Here is a 14,781-nt window from a genome sequence, read left to right as displayed (position 1 = left end):
AGCGGTGGAATGGCGTTCATAGGTTGATGGGTGGAAAGGAATGCTCGCACACAAACACACACACACACACACATGCATGGGCACACAAACACACACATGCACATACACACACACACACATGGTGTGGCACACACTTGCATACGGCGGACGGCGTTTTCTTGCTGTCGGACGTGGCGGCGAACAAGCTTCTCCTCTGTCAACAGCTTCAGCACCTGCAGCGTGCGGCATTTGGCGCCAATTGGGAAGAGGAGGTGAACCGGCGTGAATTGAAGCAAGTTCAGGGTCTCAAAGGAGCTCGGTGAAATGAGGAAGTGAGGAAACGCAACACAAGCACACGCGCGCACACAGGCTGACAAATGCACACACAGGGATACATACACAGAGACCTATGTACTCACACACATACGCATACACACAGATCTATGTACTCACGCACACACACACACACACGCACACACACACACACACGCACACACACGCACGCACACACCTTTGGCAAGCGAATCTCGCCCGTGCGCTCCCAGTAGATTGGCCTGCCGTGTTTGTCAAAGCCTTCGGGGGCAACAGGGCAGAAAGCTTGATACACCTGTTGGAGAGAGCGCGCGTGTGAGGCGCAAGGCTTGGTGAAAGTGGAAGGGAAGGGGTCGAAGTGGAGGTGGGGGGGACGACACTGGGCGATGGCCCAAAGGTCGACGAAAGTAGAGACACCACACACACACACACACACACACACACACACACACACACACACACACACACACACACACACACACACACACACACACATACGCGCACACACCTCCTCGTCTGGATCAGTGTCCAGGGCCGAAGCGACGTCGTTCTCATGATACCATACTTCCGCATCAACAAACTGCTGCACAGCGGCCTCGACGTCATACTTTCGCGCCCGAACAAACCTGGATCACAAGGGAAGGAGGAATGAAAGAACGACAAACAGGAGAGGAATGAGGACACGCACTGCTGCGGTGTCCGACAAGGATGCAGCACGCATATGCACACACACATGCACATGCACACGCACACACACATACGCACCGCATGATGGTTGCAATGGTGGGTGCGCGGGCTTCTTCTCTAAACTCGTCTGTAATCTCCGGCCTGTCCTTCAGCGCTGCTTTGAAGCCCTAGATGTATGGCACGCACGTTGCAAGAGGGATTGGGACGAAGCAGAAGAGGAGAAGAAAGAGGGTGGAGGAGGTGAGGGAAGAACAAGAGGGGCCTGAAGACACGAGGAACAGCATGACGTCCAGAAAGTCAAACACAGTAAACCATATACACACACAAGCAGGCAGGCAGCAGAAGCAGCTGCTGCTGCAGCACCTGAACGTAGCCATCGATGGCCTCCTTGGTGGGGTCCTTGGGACACAGGGTCGCATAGTCAACAGCCTCCACCTCGTCAACGCTTCGGGCGAACATAATGGTGGGTGATGTGGGCGGTAGATGGATGGATGAGCAGCGTGGTGCTGTTGTGGATGAGGTCAGAATGATTGTGTTTGGCAGGACCGCGCTGCAAATTGTCATGTTCGATTAATTCGGGATCGCTTGAATTGGTGCTGATGTGACTGTAGGCAGCCTGCAGACCTGTGTCGCTTGTTGCTTTGCTCCTTCAGTTCCTTAGTTCCTTCCTCCCGGTTCCTGTTTCCAGGATGCCCTTTGCGTTGGTGGGGTTTGCTGTTCTACTTGCAGACACCCAAAGAAAGCAACAAGAAAGTGGAGCATGGGCTGATGAAAGGATGAACGTCTGAACGTCGACGAAAAGAAAAGAAGAAAAGTACAAGCTACACATCCTCGTGCAGAGTGCGGCAGAGCACAACAAGAAGAAAAAGAAGAACACAACAAGCGACAGAGCTTAAGAGCCTGCTCGATGTCTAAGTGGAGGGGAATTGGGAAGTGGGGAAGGCAACCCAGCATGCCTTGACTTAGGTCAACGAAACGAATTGTTCGACACTTGGACAGTGGGAGGAGAAGCACAAGGCCAGCACCGACAGACTGACGCCAACTGACGAGACAAAACGCAGAACAAGACGCAGAAACAAAAAGCAGAGGCCGTTCACTCAACTCCAAAAAAAAAAAGGGGGGGGGGGACACGAGGATGACAGGAAGCCTGTGAGTGCACACTCACCACAGAACAGAAAGAGACCATCACAACAACCTTGAGGGCTGGGGTGGGCCGTATCCCGAATCGGTGCGCTTACACAGTAGTGTAATTGTTCTGCTGACGCGTGAATGGGAATGCCGTCCGTCGTCCCAAGTACCTGAACCCGACGAAAAAGCAGACAATTGTGGTGGCTACCCCACCAAAGAACACGGCCGCAAGCAGCTTTGCTTGAACCTTTCGAGCATGTGAGCTGGAGTGTGCGCTTTGCAAGCACTGTCCACCCTGCACAGACCCGAAAACGCAATCACACTGGAAGTTGTAGCCCAGACGTCGGCTGATGACGCTCTCGTCAGTGGCAATGTATGGGTCGTCAAAGTTGAGTTCACATTCCACAAGCGTGTGCTGTGTCAAGAACACTTGTGGTGCGATTCTTGATGGCTGATACCGCCCGTCGGGAGAAAGAGTTGGGTCTGTGCTGAAGATGACTGTTCGCGCGGCAGCCTCAACGAGGTCGAGGGAGGCAAGCCATTGATTGTCCGACAAATCGAACACATTCACAGCCTCCAAACAGCGGGTGATGAGGGCTTTGGTGTCGCTATTCTGGCCGAGGCGTGGATGACTCCAGTTGCGCGCGATGAGAATAGTCGAGCCTTGTGTATCACACAGGGCCTCATGTGGTGGAATCTTGGTGTCACTGATATCAAGCACGGGAACCTCTGGCACGGACATCTCGGCCAAAGAAGAACAGCCAGACACGTTCACGAGGTTGGGAGAGCCATGCACAAACACGTGCTCAATGGCAGAGTTGTTCATCAAAAACACCGTTTTCAGTGACACGCCCTCACAGAGCTCCAGAGTTGTGTACGAAGTGGACTCCAGCGCCAGCTCAGTCGCCTCAGGGCCGAGGAGACTGCACAATTGGCGATTTGGCAGCAATGTCTCGTTCAGGCCAGGCCAGCCAATGTGCAGACTGATCAAGTTAGCGGTGGCGTTGGAGCCATGTAGCCATTCGTGTGGAAATATGACATTTGCCATGTGAAAGAACACGAGATCAGACAAACTCCACGCTGGTGCCTGATGTCGCGAAAACACGACTGCACTTGTGCTTCCAATTGCAGCGTCCATATCCAACACTCTCAGGCCCGTCATGTTCGCGAACACGCTGAGATCGATGATGGCCATGAAATGGTCTCGCTGTCCGTAGAGTTGAAGTTGCGTCAGCGGGGTCAGATCGGGAACCGCGCTCAAAGGGTTGTCGCTCAGATCCAGGGAAGTGAGCAATGCGCTTGAATGAAGGTAAAAGTAGTCGAGTTGGTTGAACGATGCATCAAGTGTGGCTAGTTTCCTTAGCCCGAGGTCCTTGATTTCAGTCAAGTGATTGTGGCTCAGATACAGTGCGGTAAGCGAATCTCCACCTTGTAGCGTGTTCTGAGTGACGGACTTCAGTTGGTTGTGTTGCAAGTACAGCGCTTGAAGGTTTCTGCACGCAGCGAAAACGCCCTCTGGTAAATGCTGCAACTGGTTGCCATCGAGTGTCAAGTTTTTGAGGTGCGTACCCAGCGAGAAGGCGGCACGGTCAACTTGTGTGATAATGTTGTCGTGCAGGTACAGAGACTGCAGTGATGCGGTTGCCAGCCCCTCCTTCACAACGGTGAGATAGTTGCTGGACACATCCAACACTTCAAGATGCTGAAGGGGCTGGAATTCAACGCCCTCAATTTCGTCCAACAGGTTGTCTGCCAAGTAGATGTGTGTCAAACTTGTGCAGTTGTAGAACACTTCGAGTGCCAGATGCTTCAAATTGTTGGATCGCAGGTCCAGCACCTGTACCTTGGCTGGATACACGAAGGAATAATTTGCGATAACGGAAATCTTGTTGTCAGAGAGATCCAGCTCAGTAATGGGGAGGCCCAAGAGCGTGCGAGCTTCAAAGACTGTGATAAAGTTGTGACTCAAATCGAGCGAGGTGATGGTCTTGCCGACTTCAAAGAGTGGAGATGGTACTTCTGTGAGCAGGTTGTGTGAGAGGTCGAGCGAGATGAGCTGCGACAAGCACCCGTCGTAGAAGCAAACATCCACTGTTTGCACGCTGTTGTGGCTGATGTCAAGCTCAACCACGCTGGGCGTCGTGTGCAGCCAATGCAGGGCAAATGTTGGGGACCGAAGACCACGCAGAGTGAGGCTCTTCACTGATGTCCAGTTGGTGGCTGCAAGAAACGGTTGCAGTTTGGTTGAGTCCACATCACCCTGAATATGCAGCGCACACGGCTGAAGCATATGATAAGTGGTGGCAATACATTCTTGGCTTGGATTGAGGACAGGGGGGCTGCCGGAGCTGAACACCACAATGAGGGTCGATGTCGTTGAAGAAGTAGCTGTGCAGTTGCACTGCAAAATGTTGGCCAAAGAACAAGTCACCGGTGTCCCCTGAGCAGCACACATGTCCCTTGTCGCGTGCAATTGAGACGGTGGTCGGGGCACAACGTGTGTCGACTGTGGAAGCAAAGGGAAGAATGGGGGTTGGATTGACGACTTGGGCCGACTTTGCCGACGCACTCGCTCTTGGCGAGGGTAGGTTTGAGGGAGCAAGGCGTTGGCCATATGGTGCTGCGCTTGGCTTGCACGTGCTGAGTCACTTTCATCCTGGCGCTCTGAGCCTGAGGCTTTGAGTACACCCTCTCTTGGGGCATTGATCGCACGCGTGTCGATGCACATTTTGTTGACCAGCTGCCATACACGCTTCAAGTCTGTGGAGCTGGCGCTTGTGGCACCAGTCTCGCCTTCTTTCAGTGCAAAGTCCTCAGAATAGGAGTTCAGCAACGTGGGAATGGTTTCCAGGCCTTTTGCCGCATCGCGACAGAGGTGTTCCTGCAAAGGTGCAAAGACCAAACACGCAGAAGACAAAAGAAGATCATGAGATGAGTGTCATTTTGAAGTCGTGGTGTTGTGTCATCTCTGACAACGATATCAACGCTATGGAGAAAGACAATGTATGCAAAACGAACGTGAACGCGCATACACACGCACACAATCACATCTACGTGCACGTGCACACATACACACGCGCACATACGCATGAAAACATGCGCACACGCACGCAGACACACTCACAAACACACAGATACAGACACGAAGACACAGCAAGCAAAATGGTCGCTGAGTCACTGGGTCACGCCGCCTAAAGACATCGTCGTGTCATTGCTCTGGAGTCAGAAAAAGCTTGGCATCTTGACGTACCTTCCTCGCTTCGAAGTCTTGGCGTTCCTGTGTGATGGGTAGAGCGCTTGCAGTCTTCACCAGTGGTTGGAGGACAAGCGCTGCCGCGCAAACCACAGCGATAAGCATCCAGCACTGCGCCATTTTGGTTCGTCGCACGCGTATCGTATTGGGTGTGTGGTTGTCTGACTGTGGTGAAATGACATGACACAAGTGTCTTCGCAGATGCGAGATGGCGCACGAAGAAAAACGGAGCGTTCACTGATTGTTGGAGGAGTGGAAGTGTAACAGCAGGTTTGTTTGTTTTTTCCCTCTTCACTTGTCGCTTTTTCCCATGCCGAAACTTCGCAACCCAACACAAAGCGGGAAACTCCACCACCACAGAAGGAAACTTGTACGATCGGAAATGGGAACTCCTACCAAATTTGACGAGTCTTTTCTCTTGTTGAGAAAAGTATTCTCGTGTGATGCTTGCTCACGCGAAGAGCAGAGCAGCATTAGACGTCGTGCGTTGAGCGTCTGCGACCAAAGAATTCCCATGGCGCCATCGCCAACCAACGACGCATTTTGTTCTTGTCGTGTTGGCTGATTCATTGATGCCAACGAAGCACACGACCTGTCTGCTGTTCTCACATCCATTCTTCCACCATCGACTTTGTTTGTCGTCTCGTCCTCTGCTCTCTGTGTGTCGAACACTCTTGCAGTCGGCTTTGTTCTCGGGATCTTCTTCCTGACTTGGCTTATCCGCGACCATGAGCACGCTGGGAACGCTTGGGGATGAACAAAGCATCATCACATCAAGCGACATTCAGGGAGGTGCAAGTGTGGCAACCACAAACATCGACGCTGCTGCTTCGGTCATCCACACTTCATTGAGCCACGAAACACACGGTACAGAGACCCCCAATCAAGAGGAAGATGCGCAGAGTGCTCAGTGTGACACTGCACGCAAACAACTTAAAGAGCTGCTCAACTCCATGAACTGGTTGGCGCCGGGATCAAAGTCGCATCTCCAAAGCATTGTCGACAAACAACCTGACAGCGAGAGGTCAGTCAGTCGTCAAGCAAACTCTGTTGCAGCAATTGTGCTGTTTCGATCTGGTGTTCTCTTTGATTTTGTGGCTCACCCACCGCGTTTTAACTGCTTTACTCCCCCTACGCTTCTCCTTTCGCGCCAGTTCCAGCCAACTCAAAGCGTAAGTGGCGCACACATGAGATAGATGCGACGGATCAAGAGTATGTGAAAGAGTGCGCAGACGGCGCTGCGTGGGGTTGTGTTGTCAAACTCTGTTCGTCCGCTCATCTCCATGCTGTGCGCGTTGTACATTTGTATTGTTTTGTTGTTTTGCTTAGACGAAGTTTTGAGAAGGCAAACACATGGTCCCTGACCTTCCTTAACCTCTTCCTTCCGGTGGACGAACTTTTCTCAAGCGCGTATCTTGATCAATACGCAGAGGCGATTGCGCTCGCTCTGGAAGCTGATAGAACCATCACTGAAGTCGAGTAAGAACCCTGCATCGCCTGTTGTTCTGTTTCTTCGTGTTTGTGTTCGTGTGTGTGTGTGTGTGTGTCTGGGTGTGTGTGCGTGTGCATGTGTGTGTGTCTGGGTGTGTGCTTGCGTATATGTGTGTGTGTGTGCGCGTGCTTGCGTATGTGTGTGTAATTTCGGGGTTACCTTTGAGCCGCACCTGCTATGACACGCACCCCGTGTCTTTTCCAGCCTCACGGCTGTGCCTCTACAGGAGAAGCAAGCCAAACTCATAGCCGCCACAGTCATCACGTTGGAGCGCCACGTCGCCGTCAAGTTGTAAGTCCTGTGCAGGGCATGCAAGAAGGGATTTGGGTCTTCCCATGCACCTTGGTCTGATAGTGCAGGGGTATGCAGGGGTGTGAAGCTTCTGTGCTCACAATCGTGCATGAGCCTGTTCACTGGCAGTGGGGTGAAAAAGGTGAACGGCATCTTCAAGCGATTGACAAAGGCGACCAAAGATCTGAGTACGTGTTGCGCGGTGTAAATGCCTTGTCTTGCATGACGGAGGTTGAATTAGAGTTGACGATGGATGATGTAGTCACAGCTAATCACTGAGCCACTTGCGTGTCTCGACAGAGAATGAGCTTGATCGGAAAGCGGCACGACTCGAAGACAATAGTAAGAGAGAAGACCGTGAAAACAAGGATTGTAACCAGCTCGATATGCACAAAAGCAAACGTGCATGTTGAATTGACGGGCTTGGTTCCTCCACGTGCGATGCTTGACGCCTCATTCGCGCTTGCTCCCTCTTGCTTGACTCAAATCACAACAGAGAAGGCCATGACGGAGTTGAAGGGCAAACATTCTCGTGAATGTGAGCGGCGATGGGCATTGCAATTAGGTAAATGTACTCGCCTGTCGTACCTGTCGTGTATGAATGAACGACGCAATTGACCTGCAACCAGCACACACCTGGGTCAGCTATGTACTACTCACACGTGTACTTGCTTTGTTCGCTTGCTTGTTCGTTTGCTCGTTTGTCATCTGTTGTGCCCTCAGAGGAAGTGTTCAATTTGAACATTCCATCGTCTCGGTTCACGAACAAGAAACCTCACAAAGACGTTGGAGGAAATCCGGTTCGTGGCGCATTTGGTGCCCTCTACAAGGCAGAGCTGGCTGACCATCCTGTGGCCCTGAAGCAGCTCACCGAAGTGACAGAGCGCCCGCGTGTCACTGACATCTTGTCTAGCGTCGACGGCTCGCAGGACTTTTCAGATCACTTGAAGCGAATACTTCGCGAGGCGCGCATCCTGCTCTCTCTTCGCCATCCCAACATCGTGCACTTCCTTGGCCTCACCCACGATGAGCAAAGCCACACGCTGGCCTTTGTGCTGAGCTGGGCGGAGAACGGCTCCCTGTATGATGTCTTGCACGTGGTGAAGAAGCAGCTCGACGAGGCAACACGCCATCGCATTGCGTTTGAGGTGGCCTGTGCCATGGCGTTCCTCCACGCCCACAACGTCGTGCACCGCGACCTCAAATCGCCAAACGTGCTGCTGGATGCATCCCTGTCCGCCAAGGTGACGGACTTTGGCATGAGCACCTTCAAGCCAACAGACAAGTCCGTGCTGACACATGGAGGTGGCACACCGCTGTGGGCGTCACCCGAGCAGCTACTTGGGCAGGAACTCCGCATGGACACGGACGTGTTCTCTTTCGCCGTTCTGTTGTGGGAGCTGTTGTTCAACACCAAGCCATGGCACCACGGTAATTATGCCTCCGCAAGTGGTGCGTCTCTGATTGTCATTGCCAACGCGTATGACAAGGGCGAATACCTTCCACTCAACGCTGAGATCAACGGTCGCAGGCTGAGCCATGCGGTGCAGCAGGTGCTTGGTCAGTGCTTCGATGTGGGCGGCAACCGGCCATCTTTTGTACAGCTTCAAGGTACGCTGCAGGACCAGTATGTCGCCGTACGTGACCAACAGGCTGTCGACATGGCGAAGCAACACAGGCTGCTGCACGGCCCTGCCGATGCTGTGTGGAAGTGGCAGCCGAAGGACTTGGATCCACTTCGGTCCCTCTTTGTGACTCATCCAACACGCGCGTCAGTGCGCATTGCTGCTGTTGGCGCTGCACACGACACGGCCATCGCCATCGTCAAACAGGTGAGATCGCGCGCGCGCGCGCGCGTGTGTGTGTGTGTGTGTGTGTGTGTGTGTGTGTGTGTGTGTGTGTGTGTGTGTGTGTGTGGCTGTGCTTGTGCGTCTGTGTGTAATCTTGTGGTTGTGAAGTAATGGGTTGCTATGACGCGTCTGCCACGTCATTTCACGAATGCTCACACCCAACTGTCACCCACTCTTGTTTTGTCTCCCACGCCGCTGAACACGCGACAGATGATCACGGAAGCTGGTGGCCGCTCGAGCGATGAGGCGACAGCCAATCCTCTGCAGCCCTTTGGCAAGACCGTTGTTGGCGTCGCTGTTGTGCAGTGCAGCCAGAAGAATGCTGCCTTCAACGGCGCTGTGCACCGCAACCAAACCCGTTATCGTGGCCACATGAGCAGCGCCAACCACCCGTTCCACCCCAAGTACGCACTTCAGATGGGCGAAGACGGCAAGCTACTCCCAAGTGGTATCCCCGTCAATGCCGAGAAGTCAGCCGTCCTTGCTCGCGTCACCCTGCATCCACCACCCACAACTGCTGCTACCGCTAGCGCGCCACCGTACAAGTTGTTGGATCAGTTCATGATGCAGCCTGATGTGCGTCTTCGCCTGCAGCGCGTGTTCCACGGCGTGCCGTCCTTTGCGGTGGCCATGAGCATCTTGGGCGGCGATTTCGCACAGCTGCAGAAGCTTGATGCCGGCTGGTACGGCGCTGGCTTCTACTTCACGCCAGACCTCGATTGCGCCCTTGAGTACAGTCGCGCGTGCCATGATGTGCCGGATGTGCTGCGAAACCTGAACTTGCCTGCAGGCAAGCAGTTGCGGGTCGTGCTTGTGTGCGACGTGCAGTATGGCAACCCATACCCAGTGCTGAACACGTCCTTCAACGGCAAGCCGCTCGTTCGCACCCATGACGCTCATGTCGCCGTGGTGAACTTTAGCACCGGCAACATCCTTCACGCCAAACCTCTCAAGTCGTCCAAGTGGGCCAGCAAGCGCACGGCCGCCGAGATTGTAATCAACGACCCGTCCTGCGTCCTCGTGCGTGGCATTCTTGTGTTTGAAGATGACACTCCTGCGAGCCAGCCAAGCTCTTCAACCCCTTGATCCTGTCAGCCCGTCCCGTCCTGCCGCATCGAAACGCGTTGCAAGCACTCCAAGTTCCCCGTGCTCTTTGTGTTGCCCCCTCACATTGGGCGCGTTGCTCCCTAGCTCTTTGTGTTCTTTCCCCGTGTCAAGGTGTCAGTTCACTTCAGTGGCGCCTCTATCCTTCCCTCTTGTGTTGTTGTTCATGCGTTCTGACAGCACCCAACTTCCTTTCATCATACCCCGTGCCTCGTCTTTCGTTCTTTCGTTGACTTCCCACTCGTTCACAAAGCAACTCGTTGCATAGAGTTCTTTCACTGTTGCTCTTTGGCTGTTCTTCTGTTCTCTGCGACACCTGTTGCAGTGTTGCCCGCAGAAGACCTGTCCTTCTCCTGCTCCTACCACCCTCCCACCATCCTGCTCTGTCCTACAGTCCTACTCCTAGTACACTTCCAGGCAACAGCAAACTTGCCTTTTGCCTCATCGTCAACGTCAAACTTGCCCTTTTGCCACCTGCGCACGTTCAGCCCGAGCCCACAACTGCCACAACTGCCACAAGCGCGCGCCATCCCACCCACCACCGACCACCACCACCGACCATGCCTGTGAAGAACCGATACTTGAGCGGAGCGCCTGGCCTTGGCCTGACCACGACGGCAGGCAGCTCAAACAGCAGCGCCACCACTCCCGCTTCTTCTGCCACGCCACCAGCACAACAACAACAACAACAACAACAACAGCAGCAGCAGCAGCAGCAGAAGCAGCCACAGCAGCAAGCGGACAAGCTTGCGCAACCACAACACCAGCAGCAACAGCCGCCGCAGCAGCAACCACAACAACAACAGCAACCACAGCAACATCAGCAACCACAACAGCAGCAGCAACGGAGTGGCAGCGCGAGTGGCGGGCATGCGACGCCCGATGCAGCAGAGTCGCGGAGCCGACAGCACACGCCTACGCCAGGCCGCGGTGGTCGGACTGACGAGTCGCAGCCGCGTCGGCGCGACAAGCGGCGCGGCGGTGGTGGAGGAAACGCCCGGCGCACGTCGACGTCTTCTCGATCGGGCGGGAAAGGCCGCAACACGGAGTCCTTCAAGCCCTCCTTCCAGCGGCCGGACATGAAGCTCATCGTCGGACCCTCGGCGCCCAAATTCGGCCGCAGGTATGCGTGTGTGTGTGTGTGTGTGTGTGTGTGTGTGCGTGCGTGCGTGCGTGTGTGTGTGTGTGTGTGTGTGTGTGTGTGTGTGTGTGTGTGTGTGTGTGTGTGTGTGTGTGTGTGTGTGTGTGTGTGTGTGTGTGTGTGTGTGTGTGTGTGTGTGTGTGTGTGTGTGCTGTGCCCCTTCCCTCTGCTTTGCACCTCACTGATACTCCCCCACACTCACAGGTACGGTGCGAATGACCTGGTGATGGTTCCCGAGTTGTTCTGCCGCGAGGATGACACGACCGTGTTCCAGAACCTGCTCACCGAACTTCATGTGCGTGTGTGTGTGTTGATGTGTGCTGAAGTGAACTTGTTTCCCCCTGGCCAATGCCCTACATGGTCGTGTCAGGCCCTGCTCCCGCCTTCCCGCTCACCCTTGCACCCTTCATCACCACACACTCGTCCCCCCCCCCCAAACACACACACTCTCTCTCCACGCAGGCCACGGGGTGCGACTCGCTGTTTGTCAAGTGGCACGGGGACAGCCACACGATTGCCAACGACAAGAGCATGGGTGGCAAGTGGAAGAAGCAGAGCCCGACGTTCCAGCGCGTGGTGCGCATCATGCGCGAGTACTTTGACATGGACATCAAGGCCACTCGCTTCAACTGGTACAAGGACTCGAGCGACTGGAAGCCTTGGGTGCGTACACAAGGCTGTCTGTTGAGCGCAAGGCATGGGGGCTTGGGGATGTGGGGGCACGATGGCGAGTGTGCTCTGTGCTCTGTGTGTATGGAACTTGTGTGGAGGGTGGAGTATTCAGATGGCTGTTGCGCTTGTGCATGCATGTCTTGTCCATGTCCCTTCACCTGCCCCACACCCTATCACGCCCCACCCTATCACGCCACACCCCTCACCACTACCCCCCCCCCACCCCCCACCTAACACCACACCCCCACCCAACACCACACCCCCACCTAACACAACCCCCCCCCCTTCACCCCTTCCCAACAGCACCACGACCGGGCCGCGTTCACGCCCGACTGCCCGCAGAACGCGACGGTGGCGGCGTCGTTTGGTGCGGAGCGGGACATCTCGTTCCTGCACGCCAAACACGGCACGACCATCACCATCCCGCAGCCAAACGGGTCCATGTACGCGTTTGGCCGCGACGTGAACATCGAGTGGAAGCACGGCGTGCTGCAGGTGCCAGACCATCTCCAGCACAACCAGGGCCGCATCTCCATCATCGCCTGGGGGTGGATTGATATGGACGAAGAGTCCACCCCGACCGTGCCACGCCCCCTGTCCGCAGTCGCCAGCCTGCACAGCAGCAACACTAGCAGTAGTTACAACACGTTGCCTGCGTCATCAATGTCGTCTGCCTCGCTCCAGTCAGCCGGTATGGTGACAGCGGCAACAGCAACGACAGCAACGACAACGTCAACGCCAGCAACATCATCATCAGCAGCAGCAGCAGCAACGACAACACCATCAACGGCGTCACCAGTGCACCCCTCCGTTACCGCAGCGCCCATGCAGCCGCCAGTGCCAGCGCCAGCGCCACGCCACTTGTCTGCCGCGCATGTCACGACGCCACCCCTCGGTGTGTCGCCAACACCGCCCGTGACGACGACCAGTGCCGTTACAACACCGCCGCAGACGGCGACAACAACACCCCCGCCATCAATGCAGCAGCAGCAGCAGCAGCCCAAGCCAAAGCGCTTCTTTGAGCTGCACCCAAAGGCCTCGCAGGACCAGCAACAGCAGCAGCAGCAACAACAACAAGATTCGCAACAGCAGCACCAGCAACAACACCCGCAACAGCAAGCCATTGCACAGCCTGTGGCACAGCAAGCCGTTGCACAGCCGCCGCCGCAGGCGCAGCACCGTGTTGTTGAGCAGCACACGGCGACGACGGTTGGCGAAGGGGAGGTGGACCCAAGCCAGTTCATCGCCTCGCTGCGGGCGTGGAGCATTGCAGAGTAGCGCCGCTGGGTTTGCAGTGATGGCGGTGATGCAAGTGATGCAAGCTATGAAAGTGATGCAAGTGATGGAAGGCATGGAAGGCATGGAAGATTGGTGGATGGTGGTGGTGGTGGTGCAAGTGATGGAAGCTTGGTTGCTTGGTGGCTGGTGGTGCTGGTGCTGGTGGTGGCTGGTGTGGGCGATATGGGGTTTGTCATGGTGACAGTTATGGAAGTTCTGACAGCGGCGGCTTGCGTATGAAAGTGGTTGGTCGTGTGTTCGCCGATGTGCTTGCTGACGTGTTGGCATCGCGTGCGTGCTGGCGGTGATTTTAGCTTGTCGTTGTGATGGTGGTTCGTGGTGCATTGACCCACCTCAACTGTACGTATTGTGCCGCATGCCCCGCTTGCACCGATTCATTGTGTGCACATGCCCAGCAGTAAACACTGCAGTGAGGACAACAATCCTATTTCGGGAAGACAAGAAGCATGGGGAAGGGAAGCAAGAAGAGGGGGTGGGGGACAGAACGCAGCCAAAGCAGCGAAAGCCGTCGTTGGATGATTAAGACAACAGTTGAACTGGCCAAAGGGAAAGAGAAAGCGAGCATAGTGCACAAGTTAGGCGGAAAAAACCAAGAAAAGAAACACCACCCGTTCTTTCACACACACACACACACACATGCACACACACATGCATACACACATGCACACACATGCACACACACACACACACATGCACACACATGCACGTGTCTATACAAAGGCGAGGTGGCCGAGCGGCGGCCCCAGCGCACTGCTGCTCTCCCGAGCACTGCGACGATGGTGGCGATGATGGTGCGCACGCGATGATGATGACAGCGAAGAGGACAACGACGATGATGATGGCGGAGTTGATGATCTTGGCGCCCTTGCTGTTGTGTTGGTGGAGGCGGCCTGTCGCTCGCGCGTGTGCTTGTGCGCGTGTGTCGACGATGATGATCGTGCTGTTGCCATGGGCGCGACGGCGGGGGAGGAGACGGAGTGCAGTGGACCGCGCGTGTGCGTTGCACCTGATGACGATTGTGACGGGGATGGTGCTGATGCCTTTGTTTGCTGCGCCCTCTGCTGTCGCGAATCCTTGGACGACGACGGCGATGATGAAGATGGCGGTGACGATGGTGATGATGAAATGTTGGAGGTGTCCTCGGTTGGTTGCGATTGTTCGTGCGATGCCGGCATGGATGAGGGCGGCGTTTCGAACTCGCCGCTGTCGCCGTTCGTGTCATCGCCGTCGCAGTCGTCAGCATCCTCGCTCGCGTTGGCTATGTGAATGCCAGTGTGTGAAGAGTGCAGGGTGAGTGGCGCGTGAGTGAGAGACAACAATGGCAGTCTGAACCACAACCACAAGCAGCACACAACTGTCCACCTCTGAGGTCGCAGTGGGGCGGCTCCACAAACGGAATCGGCTTGTTGTACTTTTTCCTGTCCCAGACAACAACCGGGAAATGAAATGCACAAGGAGGTCAGCCGAGTCAACGCACAACACACACCACACACACACACACCACACACACACACACCACACACACACACACACACACACACACACACACACACACACACACACACACACACAC

General features: G+C 55.2%; 5 protein-coding genes across 5 annotated transcripts in view; 2 read left to right on the top strand and 3 right to left on the bottom strand.

The window, feature by feature from the left end:
• PTSG_05566 (uncharacterized protein) overlaps positions 1–1,547 on the bottom strand; it is a gene marked incomplete at its 3' end in the record, with an annotated part of 2,485 nt that extends 938 nt beyond the window's left edge. Inside the window, exons 1-5 of the mRNA XM_004993377.1 lie at positions 1,342–1,547; positions 1,057–1,145; positions 800–917; positions 491–586; positions 133–212 (exon numbers count right to left, since the gene is read on the bottom strand). Coding sequence (XP_004993434.1) covers positions 133–212; positions 491–586; positions 800–917; positions 1,057–1,145; positions 1,342–1,542 — 584 coding nt within the window. The 5' untranslated portion in view covers positions 1,543–1,547. The remainder of the gene's footprint in view (positions 1–132; positions 213–490; positions 587–799; positions 918–1,056; positions 1,146–1,341) is intronic.
• Positions 1,548–2,212: 665 nt separating this feature from the next.
• PTSG_05565 (variable lymphocyte receptor A) lies at positions 2,213–5,479 on the bottom strand (the record flags this gene model as incomplete). Its single annotated transcript, XM_004993376.1, has 3 exons — positions 2,213–4,366; positions 4,676–4,987; positions 5,357–5,479. The coding sequence occupies 3 exons, from the start codon at positions 5,477–5,479 to the stop codon at positions 2,213–2,215; spliced, it is 2,589 nt and encodes an 862-aa protein (XP_004993433.1).
• A 608-nt stretch (positions 5,480–6,087) lies between these two features.
• PTSG_05564 (TKL protein kinase) lies at positions 6,088–10,524 on the top strand (the record flags this gene model as incomplete). The annotated part of the gene is made up of 9 exons (XM_004993375.1): positions 6,088–6,383; positions 6,514–6,531; positions 6,689–6,838; positions 7,056–7,142; positions 7,257–7,330; positions 7,443–7,484; positions 7,639–7,707; positions 7,866–8,974; positions 9,203–10,524. 9 exons carry the CDS (start codon positions 6,088–6,090, stop codon positions 10,076–10,078), a joined length of 2,721 nt encoding a protein of 906 aa, XP_004993432.1. The 3' UTR covers positions 10,079–10,524.
• Positions 10,525–10,569: 45 nt separating this feature from the next.
• Positions 10,570–13,627, top strand: PTSG_05563 (uncharacterized protein). The gene is made up of 4 exons (XM_004993374.1): positions 10,570–11,219; positions 11,442–11,532; positions 11,700–11,900; positions 12,213–13,627. The coding sequence occupies exons 1-4, from the start codon at positions 10,657–10,659 to the stop codon at positions 13,185–13,187; spliced, it is 1,830 nt and encodes a 609-aa protein (XP_004993431.1). The 5' UTR covers positions 10,570–10,656; the 3' UTR covers positions 13,188–13,627.
• A 291-nt stretch (positions 13,628–13,918) lies between these two features.
• The window catches only part of PTSG_05562 (uncharacterized protein), a gene marked incomplete at its 3' end in the record, with an annotated part of 7,660 nt that continues 6,797 nt past the window's right edge, over positions 13,919–14,781 (bottom strand). Inside the window, exons 12-13 of the mRNA XM_004993373.1 lie at positions 14,571–14,626; positions 13,919–14,466 (exon numbers count right to left, since the gene is read on the bottom strand). Of these exons, the coding sequence (XP_004993430.1) occupies positions 13,919–14,466; positions 14,571–14,626 (604 nt within the window). The remainder of the gene's footprint in view (positions 14,467–14,570; positions 14,627–14,781) is intronic.

The sequence above is a fragment of the Salpingoeca rosetta genome (assembly GCF_000188695.1).
Source record: "Salpingoeca rosetta unplaced genomic scaffold supercont1.13, whole genome shotgun sequence".
Taxonomy (NCBI): Eukaryota; class Choanoflagellata; order Craspedida; family Salpingoecidae; genus Salpingoeca; species Salpingoeca rosetta.
The sequence above is the reverse complement of the archived record's forward strand: the minus strand, read 5'-3'. Positions and strand labels throughout refer to the sequence as shown.

Bases quoted from the DNA above. Each gene is read 5' to 3' on its own strand.
- PTSG_05563 (XM_004993374.1), top strand. From the start codon at position 10,657: ATGCCTGTGAAGAACCGATACTTGAGCGGAGCGCCTGGCCTTGGCCTG. The intron at 11,220-11,441 runs GTATGCGTGTGT...CCACACTCACAG, and splicing joins GCGCCCAAATTCGGCCGCAG to GTACGGTGCGAATGACCTGG. The intron at 11,901-12,212 runs GTGCGTACACAA...CCTTCCCAACAG, and splicing joins CGAGCGACTGGAAGCCTTGG to CACCACGACCGGGCCGCGTT.